Source organism: Ochlerotatus camptorhynchus, unplaced genomic scaffold, assembly GCF_037179485.1.
Source record: "Ochlerotatus camptorhynchus isolate MF236.1 unplaced genomic scaffold, CSIRO-AGI_Acam_v1.1 ptg000367l, whole genome shotgun sequence".
In the NCBI taxonomy this organism is placed as follows: Eukaryota; Metazoa; Arthropoda; class Insecta; order Diptera; family Culicidae; genus Ochlerotatus; species Ochlerotatus camptorhynchus.
The window spans coordinates 5,830,850-5,857,440 of record NW_027040855.1 but is presented as its reverse complement, the minus strand read 5'-3'; the positions used below and the strand labels follow the sequence as shown (position 1 = coordinate 5,857,440).

The 26,591-nt window shown below is 38.6% G+C and overlaps 1 protein-coding gene across 1 annotated transcript in view; it reads left to right on the top strand.

The window, feature by feature from the left end:
* The window catches only part of Sur (Sulfonylurea receptor), a 244,947-nt gene that overhangs the window by 74,934 nt on the left and 143,422 nt on the right, over positions 1–26,591 (top strand). Inside the window, exon 5 of the mRNA XM_065232286.1 lies at positions 13,985–14,242. Coding sequence (XP_065088358.1) covers positions 13,985–14,242 — 258 coding nt within the window. The remainder of the gene's footprint in view (positions 1–13,984; positions 14,243–26,591) is intronic.

Sequence of the window (26,591 nt, the reverse complement as noted above, 5' to 3'; positions counted from 1 at the left end):
TGATTCTTTTAAAACATGTATTTTGTGCAACAAACATGAGATAGTTGTTAAGGTTGCAAATACTCATTTCAGCTAAAGCAATGTTTTTTTTTTATTATAAAATAATTCGATGCTATGATCATATTTTGAATAGGTATGGACATATTAAACCTCAGAGTTGGTTGGAAATGCTAACATGAAGCTTTAGTGTGATAATTTATTAGCTAGAGAATGATCTTTAGAAGAGGGTAGGAGGATAGTTCCGTTAGAGTACGGCAGTATGAAAATTGAATAGAAGTTGAAAATGAGCAAAGGGCCATTAATGCGACAGTTTTTAAAGTTAGACGCACATCTTTTGCCTAACCCATACGATGTACGTGGAGACTTGAAGTATGTCTCCAAGTCTACAGGCAAAACATGTGCGTCCCTCTTTTGCTCATAAACTGACTGTGGCTGTGGAATAGTTCTAGCGACGTTTTCATCACTACCTAAAGCCCCACGTTGCGAGAGCATTTCCAGTCGATGGTGTGTTATAATGCAATACTTCTTTACCCAACTATTGTGTTGCTCCTCTCGTCATTTTTTGCCTGTAGACTTGGAGACATACTTCAAGTCTCCGCGTACATCGTACGGGTTAGGCAAAAGATGTGCGTCTAACTTTAAAAACTGTCACATTAATGGCCCTTCGCTCATTTTCAACTTCTACTCAATTTTCATACTGCCGTACTCTAACGGAACTATCCACCTACCCTCTTCTTAAGATCATTATCTAGCTAATAAATTATCACACTAAAGCTTCATGTTAGCATTTCCAACCAACTCTGAAAATCGCTAACTTCACGTATGAAGTAACATACAACACTTTGAATATATTAAACCTGTTTATTTCACATCATGAAAGTCACAATCAGCGATATTTCACACACTCACTCACTCACTCACTCACTCAGCGATCAGCAAATCGCTGATTGTGACTCATAGAAAGCAAAATTTACAGGTTTTATGTTTCAAACGCATACTTTGCAGCCTCTTCTTGTAAGTTACAAATAAAACATGTCATCATACCATATTTTGGTTTTATTATTCCAAAAAACTTTATTTTAGCTGAAATGAGTATTTGCAACCTTGACAGTTGTTATACTCAATCGACTAAAAATTAAGCTTTTAACAGCATACATTTGAAAAGAATGGAATGAATTCACTTTTCGTAAATTTTTAAGATGATTTACTGTATAAATAACAGGTTACACACTCAACTAAAATCTTATTTATGATGTATAATAAAGGAATAATCATTTGAAATACTGCATGTCGTTTTACTAGGTGGGGTGAAAAGTAACCTCCTTAAGAATACATTTTTTTTTGTTAATGTTTTTATTTTATTTTATTCAATATAGTCCCCTTTCAGCTCGATTCACTTATTCCAGCGATTTTCCAACTTCATGATCCCGTCCGAAAAGTAATTTTCCAGAAGGTCTGCAAAATACTCCTCCACGGCGTCGATGATTTCCTCACGTGAGCTGAATTTTTTTTGATGGTCCATCTTTTGAGATTTGGGTAGAGATATTAGTCTGAGGGAGCCAAATCGGGCGAATACGGTGGATGTGGAAGCAATTGGAGCCGTAAGTCATTGATTTTAGCTGTGGTTGCGATGCTCTTGTGCGCCGGCGCATTGCCTTGCAAAAACAATTTTTTATTCGCTTCATGTGAGGCCGTTTTGCAGCGATTTTGGCATTCAATCGCTCCAATAATGCACAGTAATACCATAGAGGTAACTCTAAGACTAGAAAGTCCCGAAGAAACGTGCTGAACTTTTTGGCTCAGCTCTGGTACTGTCTTCGGTCCCAAGCTAAACGATTCACCCCTCGAAACATAGGAAAATCCACTAACCCCTCATTTTATCTGTCAAACTTTCATAGCGAATCAAAACAAACATTGTGTACTACTGGAATTTATACTAGAATGTGTTACGTTAGTCGATTTGCTTGGGACCAATAGGGTAGTCAAGTAGTGAGCCAATTTAAAATCGTTAGTTTCGTATTGATTGTTGGTAATATTGGTTTTTCCTTTTTAGAGGTATATCACGAAGTGTATGGCATGACAATCCCAGAAAATCTACGTCATAACCTTTCCGACCCATCGAGCCTCCCTCGGCCGCTTCGGAACACTCGTGCCAGCTTCAGTCCATTGCCGGGCACTCATTCCGTTCTCTGGGGTGTAATAGTGGATCCAGGTTTCATCAACAGTTACCAATCGACGCCAAAAGTCTGCCCGATTCCGTATCAGCAAGTCCAAACACTCGTTTGAAGTGCTCTCGCGTTCGTGTTTTTGGTCAGGAGTGAGCCTGTGTGGCACCCAGCGGCAGGATAACTTTTTCATTTGAAGAATCTCGCCCAAAATATGGCGTGTGTGCTCAGTATTAACAACCGGTGGAAACTAACGATTTAAAATTGGCTCACTACTTAACTAGCCTATTGGTCCCAAGCAAATCGATTAACGTATTCAATTCTAGTTGAAATTCTAGTACTACGCTATGTTTGTTTTGATTCGATATGAAAGTTTGACAGATAAAATGAGGGGGTTCGTGGATTTTCGATTAGCTTGGGACCGAAGATAGTACCAGAGCTGAGCCAACAAGTTGAGCACGTTTCTTCGGGCTCCTCTATGGTATTAATCTTTGCGGTATCTGCTAGCTCACGCACCTTCACTTTCCGGTCAGCCAACACCATTTCATGTATTTTTTTGACATTGTCCTCTGTAACCGCATCGGAGGGCCTACTGTTGCGGACTTGATCGTTAGTAGAGTTGTGGCCACCACGAAACTCTCGAAACCAATATTTGACGGTGTAATCTGACTGATTTCTTTTGTTTCCTTCGCCATTTTGCCTCTCAAAAAATAATGTTTTATGAGAGAACGAAAATCGTTTTTATCCATACTCAACATGATGCCATACACGTCAACAACATTGAGCTGTCAAAACAAAACTAAAGACAGTATCGCACTGAAATTTGGCATGTCTGCCATATTTCTTAAATAGGTACTGATCCATCTAATATTTTCCAAATCAATTTAATTATTTTTTAGAATTTCAAAAAATATATCTCACATTAAAAAACATGATTTTCTGAATGAATTTTCTAAACAATGCGCAAGAGGTATAAAGAGATATATTTGAGATATTTGGATTTGATTCAAACAATATATTGTATTCAAACAAATACATCAAAATTATTGTACTGTTTTTCAAAATTAAAAAAAAAGCTCAATTTGAATCAAACTTCAGATTTACATTGGGAAAACTATGCAGAACAACTGTGCAAAAAGTTATCAACCATTTATTTTTGGCCTACTGCACCACGCATACCAACAGGCCTGCGTTTGAACTTATAGGTATGCGCAGCGCACTTTGCCTGAAGTTAAAATTCAACAAAATTTAGCGCAAATGTCTAATTGATATGCGATCTAGGACAAAGTTGTTCTGTAAAGGTTTTCCATTCTTAATCTTAGGTTTGATCAGAATTGAAACATTTTTTAAATTTTCGACAAGCATACTGACCTTATCAATCAGGCTAAGGCCTTGTTGTCCTCTGCTGTCCAAAGAAGCCGTCTCCACTCTACTCGTCTCCATGGCCACACTTTGCCAGCCTCGTAGTCTGCGAAGAGTCCGTAGGTCGCCTTCTACTTGGTCGATCCACCTTGTCCGCTGCGCGCCTCTTCTTCTTGTTCCTGTTGTGGACGATGGATGATTCTCCCAGCAGCGTGTAATTCGTGGTTCATTCGCCTAATCCACGTTTCGTCATCCATCTGCACTCCACCGTAGATGGTACTCCCCGAGCATAGTCCAGATCTCGTGGTTGTAGAGGACCTCTGGTCTAATCAGTGTCTTCTAGATAGTCAACTTCGTGCGGCGGCGAATTTTATTCGACCGGAGCGTCCTCAGGAGTCAAAAGTAGGCACGATTCCCGAGCAAAGTCTGAGATCAAATTGAAATCTAAATTTGATGTTGTGATTTCGCTGATAATGATTACTCAGGTTGTTGTCGTTCTGGTCGTTTTAACGGTTAAAATATCAAAATTGAGAGCAAACATATCTTGCTGTGACATCACATTGAAAACTATTTCTGCTATCAGTGAGAGCAAACTGAAAACCAAATTTGCTATCCATTTTTCCTGTTGATAACAAAACAAGTATTCAATTTGATGTTATGCTAAGGCAATGAAAACAAACCCGTAACAACATATTTTTAAAGAGCAAATGTACAGCAAAATGAAAACAAAATTTAATATCAAATTTGTCAATGTGTAAACTGAAATCAAATTATGATTTCAGTTTGATGTTGATATCAAAACTTGATTTCAATTTGTTGTCATTTTGATGCTGGACTTTGCTCGGGTTCCCTGCCGTAATGCGTATTTGAATTTCTCTGCTGGTATCATTTTCGGCGGTCACCAGTGAGCACAAATACACGAACTTCTCGACCACCTCGATTTCGTCACTGTTAATCTTAACTCGGATTGGAGGCTAACATATTCTTCCCTAGAACCTCATCCTCTCACGTATTTCGTCTTCGATGCGTTGATGGCAAGGCCAATCCACCTAGCTTCAGCCTTCAGTCTGATGTGTGTTTCCGCCATGCTCTAAAGGCTCCATGCCATGATGTAGATGTCATCGGCGATGCCAAGAAGCTGGATGGACTTCCCGAAGATCGTGCGACTCGTGTCTATCCCGGCTCTTCTTATCACACCTTCTAAGGCGATGTTGATTAGCAGACATGAAAGTCCATGACCTTGCTGACCTTGAGATTTAAAGGGACTTGAGAGTGTCCCCGATACTCGAACGACGTACATCATTCGATTCATCGTCGATCCATCGGAAATCCGTACTCGTGCATAATCTGCCACAGCTGATCTCGATCTATTGTGTCGCATGTGAATTTGAAATCGATGAACAAGTGATGTGTGGGCACGTTGTATTCGCGGCATTTCTGCAGAACCTGCCGAATCGCGAAAATTTGGTCTGTGGTAGCGCGGGCGTCCATGAAGAGTAACTTATAGGCGGCACTCAGTAATGTAATCGCGCGGTAGTTGTAGCAATCCAACTTGTCACTCTTATTGTAGATTGGGAATATGACACCTTCCATCCACTCCTCCGGTAATATCTCCTCCTCCCAAATCTTAACAATTACCCAGTGCAGTGCCTTAGCCAGTGCTTCACTACCGTATTTTAAAAGCTCACTTGGTAGTTGATCTACACCAGTTGCTTTGTTGTTCTTCAGCCGACCGATCTCCTCCTCAACTTCTTGAAGATCAGGGGCCGGTAGCCTGTCATCTTCTGTGCGTGCTCCAAGGTCTGTTGCCGTACCACCTTCGTTTTTTGCTGCATCACCGTTGAGGAGCTCGTCATAGTACTGCTTCCACCTCTCAATCACCTCACACTCGTTCGTGGGAAGGTTATCGTCCAAATACTTGCACGTAGCCTTTGCGCGAACTATTTAGCTTCTCGTAGAACTTCCGTGTGTCGTTTACGCGGTACAGATTTTCCATTGCCTCGCGATCTCGGTCTTCCTGCTGACGCTTCTTCCTTCGGAAAACCGAGTTTTGTCTGTATCGCTCCACATTCAAGGGACTGTGTATTAAATACGTAGACAGTTTTTTTTGGGACTATTGCCACCCTGTATTAATATGGACCATGAATAATTGTCAACATCTCTCCCCACCCTAAACTGTCTACGTAGTTAATAAACAGCCCCCAATCTCGTACGGTGTTGCACCATTCTCGCCCGTGCTGCATTCTTCTCCTCTACTAACATTCGCTGTTAAACCAGTCATTTCTTCGGTCCGGGATCGCAGTACCTAATGTCGCTGCAGCAGTACTACCTATGGCGGAACGGACGTCCCTCCAGCCATCTTTAAGAGTAGCTGCGCCAAGCTGCTCTTCCGTGGGTAGTGCAATTTCCAGCTGCTGCGCGTAGTCCTGGGCAACTCCGGCGTTGCGTAGTTGTTCAATGTTGGGTCGCGGCGTTCGACTTCGACGGGTGTTATGCCCCGTCGAGAGTTTTGAGCGCATGCATACTGCAACTAGGTAGTGGTCCGAACCTATATTCGCACTGCGGTACGTGCGGACGTTGATAATGTCGGAGAACAATTTCCCGTCGATTAGAACGTGGTTGATTTGGTTTTCTGTGTGTTGGTCAGGTGATCTCCAGGTGGCTTTGTAAAGGTACTTCGTACAACTTTACCCCGAGAGGCTGCAAATCCAAGGTCTAAAAATATTCAATAACTTGTAGTCTCGTATTCCATGTACAAGTTTAAGATATTGAAAATTTTCAAAGTGCCTGAATTAAGGAAAACATTAAATGATTTGTTTCAAGTTCGTAATTAACTTTATGAAAGATTCGAGATCTTCATTGAAGTCCCATTAACTTCACAACAATTGTAGGAACTTTAAAGAAGTTCTGATGAATGAAAGGAAATGATGAGAATTTCAGTGAAGCTCCAAACTACGGTAACATAAGGGAAGTTAAAACACTCAAATTATGGGTTACTTACTGCTGTTAAGCGAATTTAAGAAATATAAAAACTTTGAGGGGTATTGTGCAACTTTTTAAGAAGTTCTAAGCACCTCAGAAAAGCTAGATCTAGAGATCTTTGGGGAATTTGAGATCTTAAGAGCAGTTCCCATGACTTTAGTTCAGACTTTTTGGAGCCGTTTAAATATCTATAATCGTAAGTTTAAAAAAATTGAGAACCCTTAATATGTTCCGAGAATTTCAGGGAAGTACAGAGAATTTACGAATACTTCAGAAATATTTCAGGAACTTCACAGAAGTCCAAAGAAATTAAGGGAAATTTATTTTCTATAGAATTGAGAGCTTTAGGGAAGCTTCGAGAACATCCAGACAGATGAGAGAATCAAAGGGCAGTTCAAATAATTTCAAGAAAATTGTAGAAACCTTAAAGAAGTTCCGGAAACTTCAGCAAAGCTCCAATAGAACTTCTGGAACGTGATACAAGTTATATGAACAACCAGAAAACGTGAGAGTATTTTAAGGGTGTAATATCATGGATATTTCAAGAACTTTAACAAATGCGAAAATTTAGCTAAGTTGATTAGAGAATATCAACGAAGTTCCATTAATAAAAAAATGCGAGAATTAAGATAGTTTAATGATACTCAGCAAAGTTCAGAGTATTTCCAGGACGATAAGATAGCTTCAGAACAATCACATGATAACTTAAGCAAATTTGTAGTGACTTACAAGGAATTTCGTGGAATTAAAGGGTATTCCAAGAATTCTATGATTGATCCAAAAACGTCAGGGAATTTTGAATATACATATCAGAAAATTTGCCGGATTATTAACTTCAGGTAAGCATAGGTAAGTTCAGGGAAAATAAGTGAGCGTGTTTGATGGTTAGAATACCTAAGGAAAATTGTCGAAACTTCAAGGCAAATCAATTAATTTCAGTAAAGTTGTGGGTTCTTAAAATATGCTAAACAATTTAGGACTGTCTAGAGAACTTTAAAGAAATTCAATAACCGTTTAGGTAGTTTTAATAACACCAGGAAAGTCTTGAATATTAAAGAAGTTTTAAATCAATGTCGATAATTTAATGGAAATTTCAGAAATATTCAGTGAAAATCAAAAAATAAAACTATATTAATTATTTTGTTCTAATTCCATGCAAATTGTGAGAGCACAAAAGTGCCAGAAATTAAGAAAAACTTCGAAAACTTCACAGAAGGACAGTGGTCTTCAGCAACATTTCGAGAACTTCATAGAAATCTTTGGAGCTTAAGGGGAGATCCGTGAACTTCAGGGTTTTTTATAAATATTAGCAAAATGCGGGGGCATTTGAAATAAAGTTTAGTAAGCTCCAAAAATTGGAGGAATTTCATGGAGAGGTCAATTCCATTAGTTTCAGAAAATTTGTGGGAAATTTAAAGCAGTTCCCAGATTTACAGATAACTACAGAGACGTTAAAAATTTAATTGAGGTCTTCGCATGAGTTCAGAAGTTCACTGAAGCTTAAACATTTTAAGGACGGTACAATTAAATTCAGCGCAGTACAACAAGCTTCATGAGTACTGTAAAAACGTTAGAGCAGTTTGAGAATTTATGAAAAGAACAAAGAACCTCATAGCAGTTCCGTTAACATTATAGAAGTCATATAAAGATTAAAGAAGTATAGAAAACTTCAGCGAATTGTTAAACCTTTAGAAGAGATTCATGATCGTTACAGGAAACTTTAGGAAGTCCTATAAAGTTCAGGGAAGTTTAAGAATTTGGTGAGTAGGGTTGTGAGCATTCTCAAACTACAAAAGAGCTTCAAGGCAAATTCATTAACTTCAGTAAAAATTTGGGAAGTTCTCATTGAAAGATTGTCAGAATATTCATTGAATTCATTTCAGATTTCCTTTTGAATCTCATTCCTTCCCTTGGAATTCTACTCACATTGAAAGTCTCCTAAGAAATCATTGGCATTTCTACCCATAAATTCCTTAGATTTCTTCTCATAATTTGTTTGGCAAACTCTTCTGAATTTATTGTCTGAATTCCTTTAAAGATGTCCTTGTAATCCTTCTTTTAGCATTTAAAAAAAAATCCAATGGCTCAATTTGTTTTCTCCTACAAAATTTATGAAATTATCCTCAGAGTGCTCTTGGAATTTTCCTTTGAAGTTCACAGGAGTTGTGCTCCTCATAAATTCCTAATAGTTTTCAATAAAATTTATTTTTAATTCAATTCAGGGTCACTTTTTGGTCACTATTTTTACAACTATAAGTCACTATTTAGTCACTTATTTCTTCAACATGGTCACTAAAATCACTATTTTTGACAGCAGTGATCGCTTCCAGCTCTGATAAGTTCTTATTGATTTAACTAAAAAAATGTTTTGCAACTTAATTAAGATTAACTACCATTTCCCACTACATACCACGACAAAACCAATAGGGGTAGACAGTGGCGTAGCGTACCCTGGTGACACCCGGGGCGGATTTTGTGGGTGTCACCCCATGTTTTATATGCACATGAGTACTTACCATAAATTACTGTTTCCTTAATAAAACATAAATAAAACATCTAGTTTACCAAGCCAAAAACATCGTTTATTTGAATACAAACAAGAAATCAGCAAATCTTGACACGTCTTGACTTAACTGCAGCAAATTGTCTTATGACTTCGTCAAAGTCAGTGGAGTTAGCGTATTCGCATTCAATAGACAACAAAGCCAACCCAGTTAAGCGCGATTGTGCCATAGTTGTTCGTAAATAACTTTTTATCAACTTTAACTTGGAAAAGCTTCGCTCACAGGACGCCACGGAAATACACACGGTTAGAAACAACTTCAAACCAACCGTGAGATTTGGAAGTGTTTCCTGGAAGTCCCATTTGACGATGAACTGTAGCACATCCAGTGCACTCCATCGTTTGGCATCATCCATAATTATTTATGCTGCTTTCAGATGTCTCCGAAACCTTGGGATCTCCAACAACAGTTCGCTTTCGGACACTTCGTCGTAGAAAGTCGTTAGTTTATTAGCAGACGTTTTCTGTTCTAAATCAGACGCTGATAGCAAGTTTTCAGTTTGAATTGCTTCAAAAATGTCCGCCACCTCCTTCACCGGTTTTGATCGCTTCAGCAGTTCATCATAAAAACGATCGATGCAGTCCAACATACCAGTTCTGTTTTCCTCTTCCAACGTAGGCCCGGGTTTCGACGGTTGGCCACCTGGCTTTCTTGTCTTGAAACGAACTCTCCTCTCCACAGCAATACCATACTCTTTTGACTTGGAAAGAGCCTTCTCAATGGCGTTTTCAACAAGATTGTTGCGTTCAGCCGTCAAAAAGATTTCGAGTGCTTTTAGCTTAGTCAAAACCTTGTCAAGTGACAATCCCTTCGTTTGCAAGTACTTTTGTGCAATATCAACTTCTTGCAAGACGTCACACCAAAAGTATAAATAACAGAGAAAAGTAAAGTCACAAACCGCAGGCAGAAGGGTTCGTGCACTTGCTCTGGTATTCAAATTTTCAGCTGGATCAGACAATGCTTTCATTGCAGCGATCAGCCCATCGTAGTTTGCGTAAATTGGTTTTACCGCTTCATAATGCGCACTCCAGCGGGTTTGCGATAATCTTTTTACCGCCACACCTGTGTGATGCAGCAGCACGTCCCATCGATGAGTTGAAACAGCAAAAAACGAGTAAACGGCTTCGACAGTTCCAAAAAATGTAACACACTGTGGGTTCACAGCAAAAGCGTGTTGGCCGCATAAGTTTAACGAGTGATCTACACATCCGTTGAACACCGCTTTTTTGTTTTGTTTCTTCAGCAAGGCCTGAACTCCTCCATGTGTACCTGACATCGTTATAGCGTTGTCATAACTTTGTGAACGACACTTCATAAAGTCCAATCCATTACCTTCAAGTTGATGAAGGATATCGTTGCTCAAATCAACGGCTTTTTTCCCTTTCAGAATAAAAAAACCGAGAAATGATTCTTTTACTTCGACTTTCCCATCTTCAATCTTGACATATCTGATAATTTCAGACATTTGGTCATCGTGCGATGCATCTGGGGTGCTATCGAACATAATCCCATAATATTTCGATGATCTTATATCTGAGAGAATTCTCCCTTTAACATGACCTGCCAACATCTCGATGAACTCGTTTTGTGTTTGCGGCGAGAGATAAGAAACATGGGGCTGGACTTGCAAATCGACACAATGCTTCAACCGCAACAAATGCTCCTTCAGAACCGGGTCATATCTAGAAATCAGTTCTACTAGCTCTAGAAAATTTCCCCTATTTGAGGAAAGCTCATCTTCCTTGTGGCCCCGAAAAGCAATGTTTTGCTTAGCCAGGAACAAAGTAATGTCAAGTAAGCGATGTAGCACATCATACCATTTTTTAGATTCCTTCTCTCTGATCGATAAGATGTTGATCGATATGTGAACCACACTTGAGATTTGTAGCCATCGTTTTCCACTTCTCCAGACATCGAATGTGCTCTTCGGATCTTTCATGGAATTGAACTTTTGGGTTAAGCTTCCACCAGCTATCGAAACCTGTGACAAATTTTGAGGTTGTTTCCGTTGCTTGAACAGTAAACAGCCTACAGCAAAAACAAAACAGTTTGTGGCTTATACGTGAATACACCATCCAAGTGCGTAGGACTCTGTCACCATCAGGCGTCACAAGATAGAACCATTCTTTCGTTAATTGGCGCTGCTTACCTTTCACGCCTTCCCCAGATCTGGATGAAACAGTAAATGGCCCATCCTTATTCTGGAAGGTTGCACTCCCCATCTTGATGATGTTCACTCTTAGGTAAGCTGGCATAGGTAATTTCCAATAGGAAACATCAGAAAAGCAATTGGAATCATCAGCCACAGAGTGTTCTGCTTGATTCTCATTGCCATCATTTTCTACATCACTTTCAGAATCAGAACCGTCTGGTTTCTCATTTTTTTTTCTCTGTCCCTTCACAAACCTCGTTTTCTGCTGCTAATGTCCCTGAAACCGACGCTGGTGATGCTCCTGCTGCTGCTGCAGAATCAGCTTCCTGAGCACCATCGCTCGAATGGGTAGCTGAAGGTGCTGATTCCGGTTTGCTCATGAATCTCAATATCGATTCAGATAATGCTTTCTCTGTTTCGAGTTTAGCACGTTTTGCTTTGCGTTGTTGAAAACCACTCGATCGCTTGTTTTTATGCTCTTCACGCGGCATTGTGTCCTTGAGGAAAAAAGATCAGGCACATGAAAAACCAAATAAATTTACATCCCACTTTATTCTGTTCAGCTTACCGGATTATTGCTGTTATTACTTGTTCACGTTTGATCTTTTATGAAAATGGCTCCCACTTTTTCTCTGCTTCATCGGAACTGTCGTCAATATTTCCGCACGGAATCAAACTTGCTTATCCTCTGCCTGCGCAAAGATTTTTTCTCCCACTCTCACAACGAACTCAAAGGCAAAACACGATCTCATAAGAGAAGTCGGCCGTCGTCGGTGTTTGCATAGAGCTTTCAGACCTTCAATCGGCGCAAACTACTGCACCATCTGAATCGAAGAAGTGCGAGCAAGAAGGAAACGGACTAGTGGGGGAAGGGAAAATAAACCATGCGTGGGTCCATGTGTGCTAGATAGAGAGAGACTATTAAACGTCAAAAAGGTCTGTTCGACTTCGGTTCCTGCACGGGTGATGCGAGTGATGCGTATAGTTATACAATAGAAGTATTCACAAAGCGGCTCGTAAACGTATACACCCTCGTAAATGCGTAAACTTCCATTACACTCCAATGGACACTGGTATTTTTACGCTAGTGTATATGTTTACGATGCGCCTAGTGAATACCCCTAATGTCCTTTATACAAGGTCTGGGCCAAAGGGCTTATTGATGTTAGTGAAATGTGCAAATGTTTAGTGGTGTTCGTATTTCATTGCAATGTTTATCTTTTTACACGAAACAGCTGTTGGCAGTGACAAAATACTATCTGTTCGCAGTATGGAATGTTGAATAGAGTGACGTCGTCACTTGAGTGCTCAGCAATGTTTACAATATTTTTGCTTCTAACACCACCAAGCTACCTGTTGGCCCAGACCTTATATAAATGTCATTGATATTTATAGACCTGTCAATATGCTGCCATTTTGTATCCAAAACGAATATTTTCCATACGATTTGACGGTTTGTTTGGATACGTCAACTCACGTTGGCCGGTCTATAACTTGACTGTCTATAGTGATGCGGTGTCGGTTGTACATAACATGGGTGGGGTTTTGTTTCGTTCGGGTACTGCCAGGGGGCTGGCAACCCTATATCAATCCTATACGTTTGACAGTAGGCAACATCACGTGCAAAATACGGCCCGTCTGACGTATACATGGTGAAAAGGGACGGAAAATCGTGTTGTAAGCAGTAAGACACGAGCAAATGATAGCATCAAAACCATGGATGCCAGCCAGGCCCCTGGGTTGCTTGTGTCTTTGCTTCGCCCACCGTTTAGTAGGGGTGTAGCAAACTGTAGTTGATTACACTCTTCACCAAATGTACTCAAAATTGTTATATGAGTTGACCCGCAACCTTTTGAAACTGCTGTTTTACGGATATGTATATGATCAGGTATATGGTATTAATTATTCTCTTGGGTGTCACCCCTCTAAGGGTGGCACCCGGGGCGGACCGCCACCCCGCCCCTGGCAAGCAACGCCACTGGGGGTAGAGTTGTTAATTCAAAACATTCAACATATCTTGCAGAAGCATGCAGAAACATGAATTAGATGTGTAATACTGTGATTTTTTCCTATATAAAATGTTATTTGAACCTCTTCGAAGTAGTGTCCAAAATTGTTCAAAACATCAGTATACACAAATTTTCTGAATTCTGAAACCGCCAAAAAGTTCATCAAATCGCCAAATGCACCTATAACCAACAAAAAAACTTGTTAGTACTGCTCCTAAAATTACCTTGAATCGTCGAAATGGTTTTGAAAATTTCATAATTCCATGAAGACCACCAAAATCACCAAAATACTTAAAATTTAAATAGACATAGAAACGTCAATTGACCTTGAAAAAAAAAAATGCAAGACCACAAGAGCGTTAAAATGACGTTAAAGACAACAAACTGACCTTTAAAAACAGTATAATATTTGGGCTCAACGCGATAAAATCTCATAAGGCTACCAAAAGGATTAAACATTCAAACCTCCTGACAGCGTGCTTGCCTTCAACCATAAATTCCATTAAATTCCACCGCTCATTTGGTCCATCATAAATTTAACATCCTAAACGGTTTATGAATTATTTATCAGTTTAAAGCCCCTTTCTCGGGAGGCAAATTGAACCCCCGAAGTAACAACTTCATCGCTCCAAATCGATTAATCTTTTCGTCAATTGCTGATCCCTTATCATCCCCATTCAAGCATTTCTTCATAAGTTGTTACCCTCTCAAATTTTACCATTTTTGCTTCGCTTTCTACTCCCATTCTAGCGAAACTCTTCCGGTCGACAGCACATATCGTCGATAATGTCAAAAGATTCGACAACGACAACGACGACAACGACGACGACGGGTTACAAGACTCCTTCGGTCCCGTTCCTGTCCCGGATCACCTTCTGGTGGATTACTCCGCTGCTATGGCGGGGCTTCTTCGAACCATTGGAGCTGGAAAATCTCGGCAAGCTCCCGGAAGGGGACACTAGCCGGTACCATTACGATCAGTTTCTCTTCATTTATCAACGCTTCAAGGTGAGTTCCCATTCCCATGAGTAGCTAGTGCCAGGCAGGATTGAATTGCTTTGATTACGGAAGTGTACTTAGTGCTTTCGGTCATAATTGTTGAATTCCAAAGATGACCGTTATAAATCAAAGCCGCAGTGTGCTCGGAACGGAAACGTGCGTGATGGGTGAGCGTTTTGGGATTTTGATATTTTACAGCAGAAGGGAAGCCCCACCGGTGGGAGCAGTTTTCTTGCGCTCAAGGATAAGCACAAGAAACTAGTTCTACTTGCCTTAACTGGGATGGAAGGGAACAGGAAACGTGCAAAGTGCGAAATAATGGCATGATTAATTACAGTGGTGGAGCGACAGGACCGGGGAATTTCTCGACAACTATTTTCTTTTTCTCTCGTAATGTCTCTCAACGAACGAAGTGAACGTGTGGAGCAAGTTAAGCCCTCGCTTAAATATGAAAAAGTGACTCACGTTCGTATCGTACAATTTTAATTACACTGTCGTGTAATAATTTAAGTGTCCTTTTAAGGATTTCTTTCCTTGATCCTTCATTGTCTACTGCTCGGCTTGCTGCTGCACGGTTCGTGTGCGTCGGACTAAGGAACTGCTTCGTGGTACGAACCGGCCAGGGGGTTTCCTTTGTCCATATCCATTTTGGGATTCTTCCGAGGAGGAAAGACAAAAACGGCCAGCGGACAATGGCATAAGAAATGACTTTTCCCTTTCTCGGAGACAGGAAGTCATTCCCGGGATGATAACTGGTTTTAATTGTAATGCCGAGCCAAGGTTTCTGCCCGCTGAGGCTCGAGTTCAGGAAATAGAACGGTGGATGGTGGGCGAGGGATAATTCCCCGTGAATGTAGGGGAGCTTAATTATGATGAGACTTTGTCCGCAGATAAATTTATGCTGAGGTTTTCTGGTAATGTTTGGTTGCTTGCTGAATGGATGCTCAGGGGTGACGTGACCAGGTGCGGTATTTTCTACCATTTACAATTTGGTTATCATTTCTTTACATTTATATTGAGGGAAAATGCATAGATCTTTAAATGCAATCCCAGGGGCTATGTGAAACTTTTACTGAAATCTTCAGATCTTGGATAAAAGTCCAAGAGGATTGCTAGAACAAACCAAATATAGAGAACTGTGAGCCAAATTACTCTGAATATAAATAGAGGACATAAACACTGTGTCTATTGTAAGTACAGCTGTAAATCCGTAGAAATTACCAAAATCATTTAAGTAGTAACAAACTCAGCGTCCAAAACGAACGGGCTCGCACATAAGAGGATGTCTGGTACAATCCTCAATGGAAGCCTTATTTTTGCTAAGGAATTATTCTTGAGTCTGAGATTAGCTGGCACTGCTTAACTTTCCGTTTGCATTTGGAAAAAATTACACAGTTTTTCCAGGCCAAAAATGACCCCAATCCACTAGGCTAGGGGAAGTATTTTTTTAGTTATATTTTGATATTTCCAAAATTATTGGTAAAAAATCCATGATCCTGTGTCTGCCTTAGATTCCTGAGAAAATATACATGTACACACATTTTTCCTATCTCATCATGAAAAATAGTTGCAAAACCTAAAGGATGATTTTGTAATTTTTTTAAGTCTAACATTGTGCCATGATGACAAAGAAAAATATTTTAACACGTAAATACTGTTTAGAAGAAAATGTAAAAACTGATATTCTTAAATTTTAAATATCTTTTCCAATATTTTTAGCAAAATCAATTCGAATTTATTTTTTGGGATTTAAAATGTCCCCTTAATGTGTGTCACTAGAGCCGCTTTGTGAGATAATTTTAAACTAATGAGCCCACCATCTGGAAGGCCTTGGACACTTGAACGTATTTTCCGAGGATAGCAACTTCATATATGAGAAGGATCTTCAGACTTAGCACACGGTGGACATGATCACATGTACAGTAGTGAGACGCTGTGAGAAATTAAATCGTTTGCAATCTGGAAATTATCAATCACCTGAACAAATCTGTTCAAGACAGCAACTGCCTAGATGATCAATACTAGTGAAGCGTAGTGAGATAATTTTGCACAAAGCTGTCCACAGTTTCACTATGAGGATATATAACCAATAGGTGACCAATAATCTCGAAAATTTACGTTCTCCGATTCGTGATTCATGTTCCACCATCGGTTTAAGACTATTTAACGGATAAAATACCAGAAAACCTGTTCTTTAAATCATATACTTACCGAGATACAGATAATAGAGTAGGACAATTTTCGATTTTTTTTCAAGTATATAATAAATTAAATATAAAATCTTTTCCTTTCAAATTAATGTTCCTGACAGCTTATACCATAAGCTTCCGAATCAAGTCAAGTCAATCGTTAAAAGTATAAAATCTTCTAATTTGCTCTAACTTAAATTTTACAGTTTTTCTTTCTCCACGAAATTAACATCGATTGGTTATCTTGTCATAATAAAACCATGAACATTATTTCAAATATGACTTATCCTACACACATGTTTTTTGACGTAGGACTACGTCTTTGATTTCTATATGCGGGTACACTTTGTGAAAACCGAAAATGGAACATGTAACAAATTAAGAAAGATTTTGAACGTTAATAACTCAGCTGCCCCTGGTCCAATTTCAATAATGTTATCACCAATCGATCAGAAATATGGCTACGCATCGATAACAATGCTTTTGAATGTTGATTTTCAACAAGAAACTATTTAAAAACTGGTAAATGTCCAGCATTGTTCAAAAGCGTCGACTTAACTAACAAATCCACCAATTACCTACATGCATATGCTGCTTCCCCAGCACAATCGTCAGAGAGTAGTAAGTAGACGAAACAAATCGAAGTGGCATTCGCCTCCGATCCTCGGGCGCGTGCGAATAGGGAAGATGGAATTGCGTAATATTTTGCACACTCATCGCCATATTCAGAACCAAACGGAAATTCTTCGAGATAACCACCATCCATCGTCTGGCTCGCCGTGGCGGTGTCTGACGTATCTCCGGTCTGATTTACGAGGTGTGCTGAAGGTGTTCCTGAAAAATGAGATGCGTGATGCTGTCACCTACACTAAACACGCCAAGCGCACTCTGTTTGGTTTCGGAGGTTAAATCATCACCAACTTTGGCAACAAAACGGCTCTTTTCAGGGCCACCAAGCTTATTACAGTAAAGAGTAGGAATATAATTCATCTGCCTGTTTGTCTATATTCAGAACCAACGATCACACAAAATGATCATGTAATCAAACTGGAAGCAGGGGTACAATTTATTTTAATTAACCTTGATCAACTCTGAATCGCCACGGCCGGATATTTTCGATGGAAGAAGCAACAATCTAGCATCTAATTCGACGAAGACGGCAGGCACCATTTTTGAAGCCGAGTTATTTACGAAAGAGAGTGTCGATGAAGAGAATCGATCAATATAGATAGAACCTATTGAAAAGTGACGCGAGATTTGTTTTCCGTACTGAGCTCTAATGCTACCGACGCCAGGGAGGCAGCTCCCATACCTGGACCCTATCAATCGACCCATCAACTAAACCGGGGACCAACGGCTTTACTTCCCGAAGGAAGGCGTGATCAGAGATGTTATGCCTTAGAACATGCCGGTGGCGCCGACTGAGATTGGACCCAGGCCTACTGGGGTGAGAGGTAATCACGCTAACCACCGGTGCCGATATCTTTCAAGGTGATATCACGGCGAATGAGAACGACCCAAATTTTAGTTTAGTTATCTCAGAAATAAGAAATAAAGTGCAGGAACTCAGCGATGAGTAAATTAGCCGCATGTTTTCCCAGGTTTTTCCAGGATTTTCCAGGGAAAAAATCCCGAATTTGAGAAAAGTAAAGATTTGATTCGCTCAGTCTATTGATACTACTCCGAGACTGAATAAAATTTTCTGGCAGATTTTTTAGGTTTTCCACAGGAAACCCTGAGACAAATTTACTCATCGCTGAGTTTCTGCACTTTTGGCGATTATAAGTGAACTAAACTCAAATTTGGGTCGTTCTCATTCGCCGTGTACGCAAAAGGAAAAGAGCCAGTGTCGCTACTTGATAGCAAACTACTCATAATGGGAGGAGTCTTTGTAGCTTTTATACCACTTGGTTGCACATCATTCTGCTTTAAGTGGCCATGGATGTCATCTTCAATAAAACGGCCCTTTTCAGGGCCATCAAGCTTACATCAGTAAAGAGTTGGAATAGAATTTATCTGTGCTTGTTTGTCCATATTTAGAACCACAAACCCCCAACGACCACACAAAATGCTCTCCAGAGTTGAAATCTTGTAACCAAACTTGGAAGCAGGGATGCAAGTGATTTAGATTGATTCTCTTTGAAAAAAATTACTACAAATCTGGTACGCCTACAATTCAAAAACGGAAAGAGTTGAGATAATAGATAATTGATCAATTAAAAGAACTAAATGCTCTTCACATTTTTCCGTCCACTAGCCGTCCTACGTCAAGCTTCTGTTCGTGCCCCTAGGCACAGACCCATTAATTTTTTTTTATCACAATTCAAATTCGGGACAAGCTTTTCGATTATCCGTGGCATACCTAGAAAAGGTAGAAATCAAATTAATTTTGGCTATGCTTAGCTGTGCTACTGAGCTTGAATATCATGTAAAGGGGTAATATTTGTTGGCAATACGTCGAATATTCGACCATCTATTTATTTATTTATTTTTTTTTTTTTTTTTTTTTTTTTTTTTTTTTAACTCTTTATTTGTTCCAAATTCAAAATAAATTACATTTCATTTTTAACCTAGGTGCTCCAGTTACTACAGTAACTTACCAGCCTTAATTGTTATGATATATATCTAAGTGTTTTTACATTGTTCCTGTCTTGGCAATTCAGTATTTTAAACAGGTTTTTTAAACCTGCATGTCAGTATAACAATTGATATCTTAAAACTAAAAACTAAAACTAAATCTTATCTAAGTATAAAGGGAATTAATTTTGCCGGAAATTATTAATTATTTTGTTGGACATTTGTGCTAAAGTCTCAACATTCGAAATTCTATGTACTTCGGTAGTACTGTACCAGGGAGGCAACTTCAAAATCATCTTCAGAATTTTGTTCTGAATCCTTTGAAGTGCTTTTTTCCTGGTAGTGCAACAACTAGACCATATTGGCACAGCGTAAAGCATGGCCGGTCTAAAAACTTGTTTAAATATTAGAAGTTTATTCGTCAGGCAAAGTTTGGATTTCCTGTTTATAAGAGGATACAGACATTTTATATATTTGTTACATTTGGCTTGAATGCCCTCAATGTGATCTTTAAAAGTTAATTTATGGTCAAGTATTAATCCAAGATATTTCACTTGGTTTGACCAGGAAATTGGAACTCCGTTCATAGTGACTATGCGACTACTACTAGGTTTCAAAAAGGAAGCCCTGGGCTTATGTGGAAATATTATAAGTTGAGTTTTGGAAGCGTTGGGAGAAATCTTCCATTTTTGTAAATAAGAAGAGAAAATATCTAAACTTTTCTGAAGTCTGCTGCAAATAACACGAAGACTTCTTCCTTTAGCGGAAATGCCTGTGTCATCGGCGAACAAAGATTTGTGGCAACCCTGAGGCAAATCAGGGAGGTCCGAAGTGAAAATGTTATACAATATAGGCCCAAGAATGCTACCCTGAGGAACTCCTGCTCTAACAGGTAGTCGATTAGATTTGGAATTTTGATAATTTACCTGCAGAGTTCTGTCAGTTAAATAATTTTGAACTAATTTCATAATGTAAAGTGGAAAATTAAACTTTTTCAATTTAGCAATCAAACCTTCATGCCAAACACTGTCGAATGCTTTTTCTATGTCTAGAAGAGCAACTCCAGTTGAGTGGCCTTCAGATTTGTTTGAACGAATTAAATTGTTAACTCTTAAGAGTTGATGAGTAGTTGAATGCCCATGGCGAAATCCAAACTGCTCATCTGCAAAAATTGAGTTCGTATTGATGTGAAGCATCATTCTATTCGAAATTATTTTTTCAAAAAGTTTACTTATTGAAGAAAGCAAACTTATTGGACGGTAGCTAGAAGCTTCAGCTGGATTTTTATCCGGCTTCAAAATTGGAACAACTTTTGCATTTTTCCATTTATCAGGAAAGTATGCCAAATGGAAACATCTGTTAAATAATTTTACCAGGAAAGACAAGGTACTCTCTGGGAGTTTTTTGATGAGGATATAGAAAATTCCATCATCACCTGGAGCTTTCATATTTTGAAATTTTTTAGTTATAGACCTTACTTCGTCCAAATCAGTCCCCCAGGAATCATCAAAAATATTTTCCCGAGAGAAAATATTCAGAAAATCCCGAGCAACCTGATTCTCAATAGGACTAGTAAGACCCAAACTGAAATTATGGGAACTCTCGAATTGCTTAGCAAGTTTCTGAGCTTTTTCCAAATTTGTGATCAAAATTTTACCACCTTCTTTAAGCGCTGGAATTGGCTTTTGAGGTTTTTTCAAAATTTTTGTGAGTTTCCAAGAGGGTTTGGAACTCGAGTCTAAATTAGAAACATTATTTTCAAAAGTTTTGTTCCTCAGGACAGAGAATCGCTTTTTAATTTGTTTTTGCAAATCCCGCCAGATAACTTTCATGGCAGGATCGCGTGTTCTTTGATATTGTCTCCTACGGACATTTTTAAGACGGATCAAGAGCTGAAGATCATCGTCTATTATAATTGAATCGAATTTAACCTCGCATTTTGGTACTGAGGCAGCTCTTGCTTCAACTATAGAAGTAGTCAGAGATTCAAGAGCATAATTAATTTCATCTTTGGTTTGCAAAGGAATGTTTGGATCGAAGTTATATTCCATAAATGTTCGATATTGCTCCCAATCAGCTCTATGGTAATTGAAAGTAAAGCTGTTGGGATTAGAAATTATTTCTTGGGATATTTCAAAAGTTACTGGAAGGTGATCAGAACCGAAGTCAGCATGGGTAACCAATTGGCTACAAAGATGACATGAATCAGTTAAGACCAAATCAATAGTTGAGGGATTTCTTGCAGAAGAAAAGCATGTTGGGCTGTTTGGATATTGAATAGTGTAATAACCTGCAGAACAATCATCAAACAGAATATTACCATTGGAATTGCTTTGAGCATTATTCCATGAGCGGTGTTTTGCATTAAAATCACCAATAATGAAGAATTTAGACCTATGACGGGTAAGTTTCTGGAGGTCACCCTTGAGAAAATTCTTTTGCTGGCCTACGCATTGGAATGGCAAATAGGCAGCTATAAACGTAATTTGTCCAAATTTTGTTTCAACAGAAACTCCCAAAGTTTCAAAAACTTTGGTTTCAAATGAAGAAAGAATTTTATGCTTGATTCGTCTATGAATAATGATGGCAACGCCACCACAGGGTCCATCAAGACGATCATTTCTATAAATAAAATGATTTGTATCCTTCTTAACCTTATGGTCAGGTTTAAGGAACGTTTCAGTTATAACGGCAATATGCACGTTATGAACTCTCAAAAAATTAAATAGCTCGTCTTCATTATCTTTAAGAGATCGAGCATTCCAATTTAAAATGTTTAATGCTTTAAAATCCATTACTGAATTTTAAAGTCATGACAATATTATTAGCAAATTTTACTCCAGTTTGAATAGCATCAAACATGGAGTTAGATTTAAGCATATCAGAAATCATGTCAATTAATGAATTCTGTAAAAATTCCATTTTAGGAGCAGTAATGCTTCCTAAGTCAAAATTGTCAAAATTTCCGTTAGAACGTTGGTTAGTATTTTGATTTCTACCCGCTGCAATAGCAGCATAGGTAGCTCCATTAACTCGCTGAACATTGTTAGCAGCGAGGAGAGTAGGTACAGATGAAACATTTGAAGCAGGGGTGATATTTGTACCTACGGGTACGAATGTAGAATTTGTTCCTCGCTGACCGTTGTTAACAGCAGAGGAATTTGTACCTGGTCGGAAACGTGGAGCGTTTCCTACCTGTCGGTTAGAACGAGATTGTAGGATCGCTTTGCGAGTCTTACATTCCCAAAAATTGGATTTGTGGTTTTCACCACAATTTGAACATTTAAATTTCTTAGGATCTTCCTTCACAGGACAGTCGTCGTTTGCGTGAGAGGAATCACCACAATTCATGCATTTAGCTGGCATGTAGCAATTTTTAGTTCCGTGACCCCATCCCTGGCACTTACGGCACTGAGTGAGGTTTTGAAAATTTCCTCCAGTCTTCCTGAAGTGTTCCCACTTCACTCGGACATGGAGCATAAGGCTAGCTTTTTCTAAGGCCTTAAGGTTGTTTAGTTCACTAGACTTGAAGTGAACTAAATAAAAATCATTAGAAATCCCGTTGCGCGAATCGCCAGGACGGGATTTCATTTTCATTTTGATTACTTGGAGTGGCACAACTCCAAGTAATTTTGCCAGTTCATCTTTGATCTGATCCAGAGATTCACCACTGGGCAGTCCTTTCATGACAACCTTGAACACACGTTCAGTTTTGGTGTCGTAAGTAAAAAATTTGTGCTTCTTCTCAGTAAGATACTTGAGAAGACATTTAAATCCGTCCAAGGTTTCAGCCAATACACGGCATTCACCCCGACGTCCAATTTGTAGTGAAAACTTAACTTTCACGAAATTCAAAAGTTCCATGCGAAGAGCATGGAAATCGGTAGTGGTTATCACAATAGGGGGAATCTTTTCCTTCTTGGCATTAAGCCGGGAAAGTTTACTAGAATTTTTCTTGGATGATGGATCATTCTCATCATCCGTGAGCAAATCAAATTGATTACTCAAATTAATTTCTTCAGAAGGGGGGTCAAGAGTTTGCCCCTTTCTTTTGCGTTTAGGCGCCATGGCGGCAGTAAATTTTTTATCCAAATCGACTTCCAAGCAGATTACTATAAGAAACTGAAGGATCGAAGAGGAATTTTCCAAATCGATATCCAAGAAGGATTACCTCGGGTAGGGTCCAAACAAGGATCGAAGAGGAATAAGAGGAGTTGAACAAGGTAGAAAATTTTTACAGGTTGAGCACTGAAAAGTGCTGTTTAAATTTGTTGTAGCTTTAGGTAGTAGTAACACTTCCTTAAGCAAAAAGCAAATAGATCCGCACGGCAAGAGAGCACGATGCGGACTGGACCATCTATTTATTTTTTTCTTAAATATACCATCACCGTTGAAAAACAAAAATACTGCTGTTATGCACAAAAAGATCAAATACTTGCATTATTTTGCTTATCGACAAAAAGTCATATAGACATAAGCAATCTATGAAGAAAGATCGAAGGTGCAAAGGTCGACGGGACGAATGGTCGAATGGAAAAAAAAGGTCGAAATAAACTTAGAGTGACAGAAGATCGAATAGGCAAAAGGTTGGATTGAACATAGAGGTACAAAAAGTCGAAGGGACAAGGTCGAAGGGACAAAATGTCGAAGGGACAAAAGGTTGAAGGGACAAAAGGTCGAATGGATAAATGGTCGAATTAAAATGAGAGATACAAAAGGTCGAATGGACAAAGGTTGAATGGACAAAAGGTAGAATAGACAAAAGCTCGAATGGAGAAAAGGTCGGATAGACAAAAGGTCGAATGGACAAATGGTTAAATTGAACTTTGAAGGATAAAGCGTCGCGTGGACAAAAATGCGAATTGAACTTAGAGGGATAAAAGGACAAATGGACAAAAGGACAAATGGACAAAAGGACAAATGGACAAATGGACAAATGAACAACAGGAAAAATGGACAAAAGGACAAAAGGACAAATGGACAAAAAGACAAATGTACAAAAGGACAAATGGACTAAAGGACAAATGGACAAATGGACAAATGGACAAAAGGACAAATGGACAAAAGGACACATTTTCGCTCAAAGTTTAAAATTATTATACAAAATACTGTGCAAATGCTCCGAAAGAACTGCTCATGATGTAAAGAAGAAATATATTCTAGAAAAAGTCAGTTTTTGTGTGTTTTAAATTGCAGTGATATGCACAGTAGCTATTTGTTTGTCCATTCGTCTTTATGTCGTTCCAACTTTTGCCTTTCAACCTTATGTCCGGTTGTAGGACAAAAGGTTTAAGGACAAAAGGTCTAAAGACAAAAGTTAGAAGGACAAAAGGTCGAAGGACGAAAGGTCGAAGGACAAAAGGTCGAAGTAAAAAAGGTCGAAGTAAAAAAGGTCGAAGTAAAAAAGGTCGAAGGACAAAAGGTCAAAGGACAAAAGGTCAAAGGACAAAAGGTCAAAGGACAAAAAGTCAAAGGACAAAAAGTCAAAGGACAAAAAGTCAAAGGACAAAAGGTTGAATGGACAAAAGTTCGAATAAACAAAGGATCTAATAAACAAAAGGTCGTGTTGAGTAGCTATCTGTTATTTAAATACGTTATACAGCTATTTTTATGTTGGAATCATATATGACCCACTGTGTTCAAAGCGTTTAGTCATGAGCATTTCTTTGGAAAATTAAGATAAGAAATAGTTACTGTGCGTATCACTGCAGTTTAAGATACAAGTATCTGCCATTCTCTAGAGTATATTCTTTCTTTAAATCATGAGCAGTTCTTTAGAAGTATTACCAAAATATTTTTTTTAAAGTTCTTTCAAACTTTGTGCGAAAATTTTCTGAACATTATTTTGTCAATTTTGATGATAGTTTTTTGAATTCATTTCCACTTAGACTTTTTGTCCAGTTAGACTTTTTGTTCATTTGACCTTCTGTCCCTCTATGTTAAATTCGACCTTCTGTCTATTCGTTCTTTCGTCCAGTTAAGTTCAATTTGACCTTTTGTCCATTCTACTTTTTGACCCTCCGTCCAATCAAACTTCCTTCGACCCTTCGTTTGAATCTATGATAACGGGTGGAAAGACAGGCGGCTGAAGGTATTTTTGTCGAAGGACAAAAAGTCGAAGAGACTAAAGGTCGAAGGGACTAAAGGTCGAAAGGTCTAAAGGTTGAAGGGACAAAAGTTCGAATTGAACTTAGAGGTACAAAAGGTCGAAGGGACAAGAGGTCGAAGGTACAAAAAGTCTAACTGAACAAATGGTCGAATGGTCAAAAGGTCGAGTGGACAAAAAGTTGAAATTGACAAAAAGTCGAAATGGGCAAATATTAAATAAAGCAACATGGAAATTGACAAAATATTGTTAAGAAAATTTTCGCTCAGAGTTGTAATGAACGTAATAAAATTACTTCCAATGAACTGCTCATGATTAATAAAGGAATATACTTAGTTTTTGTATGTCTTTAATTGCCGTAACACGCACAGTAACTATTTGATATATTAATTTCCAAAGAACTACTAATGATTTAAACATCGAAAAATATTTGAGAGTTTGGAATCCATTTTATCCTGCAGCAATTTGATTAAATTTTCCCTTTGGTCACTTTGACCTTTTGTTCACTTTGAACTTTTGTCCATTTCGACCTTTTGTCCATTCGACCTTTTTTAATATATTTTTAATTTGATTTTTTATTCTATGATATTTTCTCCATTTTGACCATTTGTCCATTCGATCTTCTATCCCTCTAAGATCAATCCGACCTTTTGTCCTTTCGACCTTACGTCCGTCGACCTTTTGCCCTACTACCATCCAAAACTTTTTTTTTTCAAAATAAAGCTCCCTGAAAGATTACCGTAACACGCACAGTAACTATTTTTATTGTTAATTTTCCAAAGAACTGCTCATGATTTAAATATCGAAAAATATTTGAGAGTTTGCCACCCATTTTATCCTGCAACAATTTGACCAACTTTTCCGTTTTGTTCACTTCGACTTTTCGTCCCCTCGACCTGTAGTCCATTCGTCCTTTAGTCCATACAACTTTTAGTCCATTCGACCTTTTGTCTCTTCAACAACCATCCAACTCTTTTTTTCAAAATGAAGCAGCCTATTGCACATGTTATCATCTATTGAGATTTTCCGACTCATGAAGGTTTTTAGGACATTGTTCAAGACTGTTGTCAAATGGCTCTTTAAGCTTCACGGATAAAGATTTTCAAAACATTTTTCAAGACTTCATCGAGCCTGTAGATCTTCAAGATCTCAGAATACATAATATGAGCCTAGAGGTTCAAACGGGAGTAAAACCCCTGCAGAACCGTTTCTGGGAGCTCTCATTAAGAATATTGATTAAATGTAGTATCAGTAACAACCTGTGATTGAAAACCTCGAGGAAATGCTCGAATTGAGCATCCAGTCTAGATTCGTGCGAATCTATCTTAATTATATGATAGGGTAGAGAACAACTTCGGCCTAATCCCCCATTTTGGGCCTATCGAGCAGAAAACTTCAAATAAATCCATGATTTCAGAGTTAACAAGTCGATTATGCGTTTGGTACGATACTTTAGTTCATAAGCTATGGAACGAAGTCAATGAGA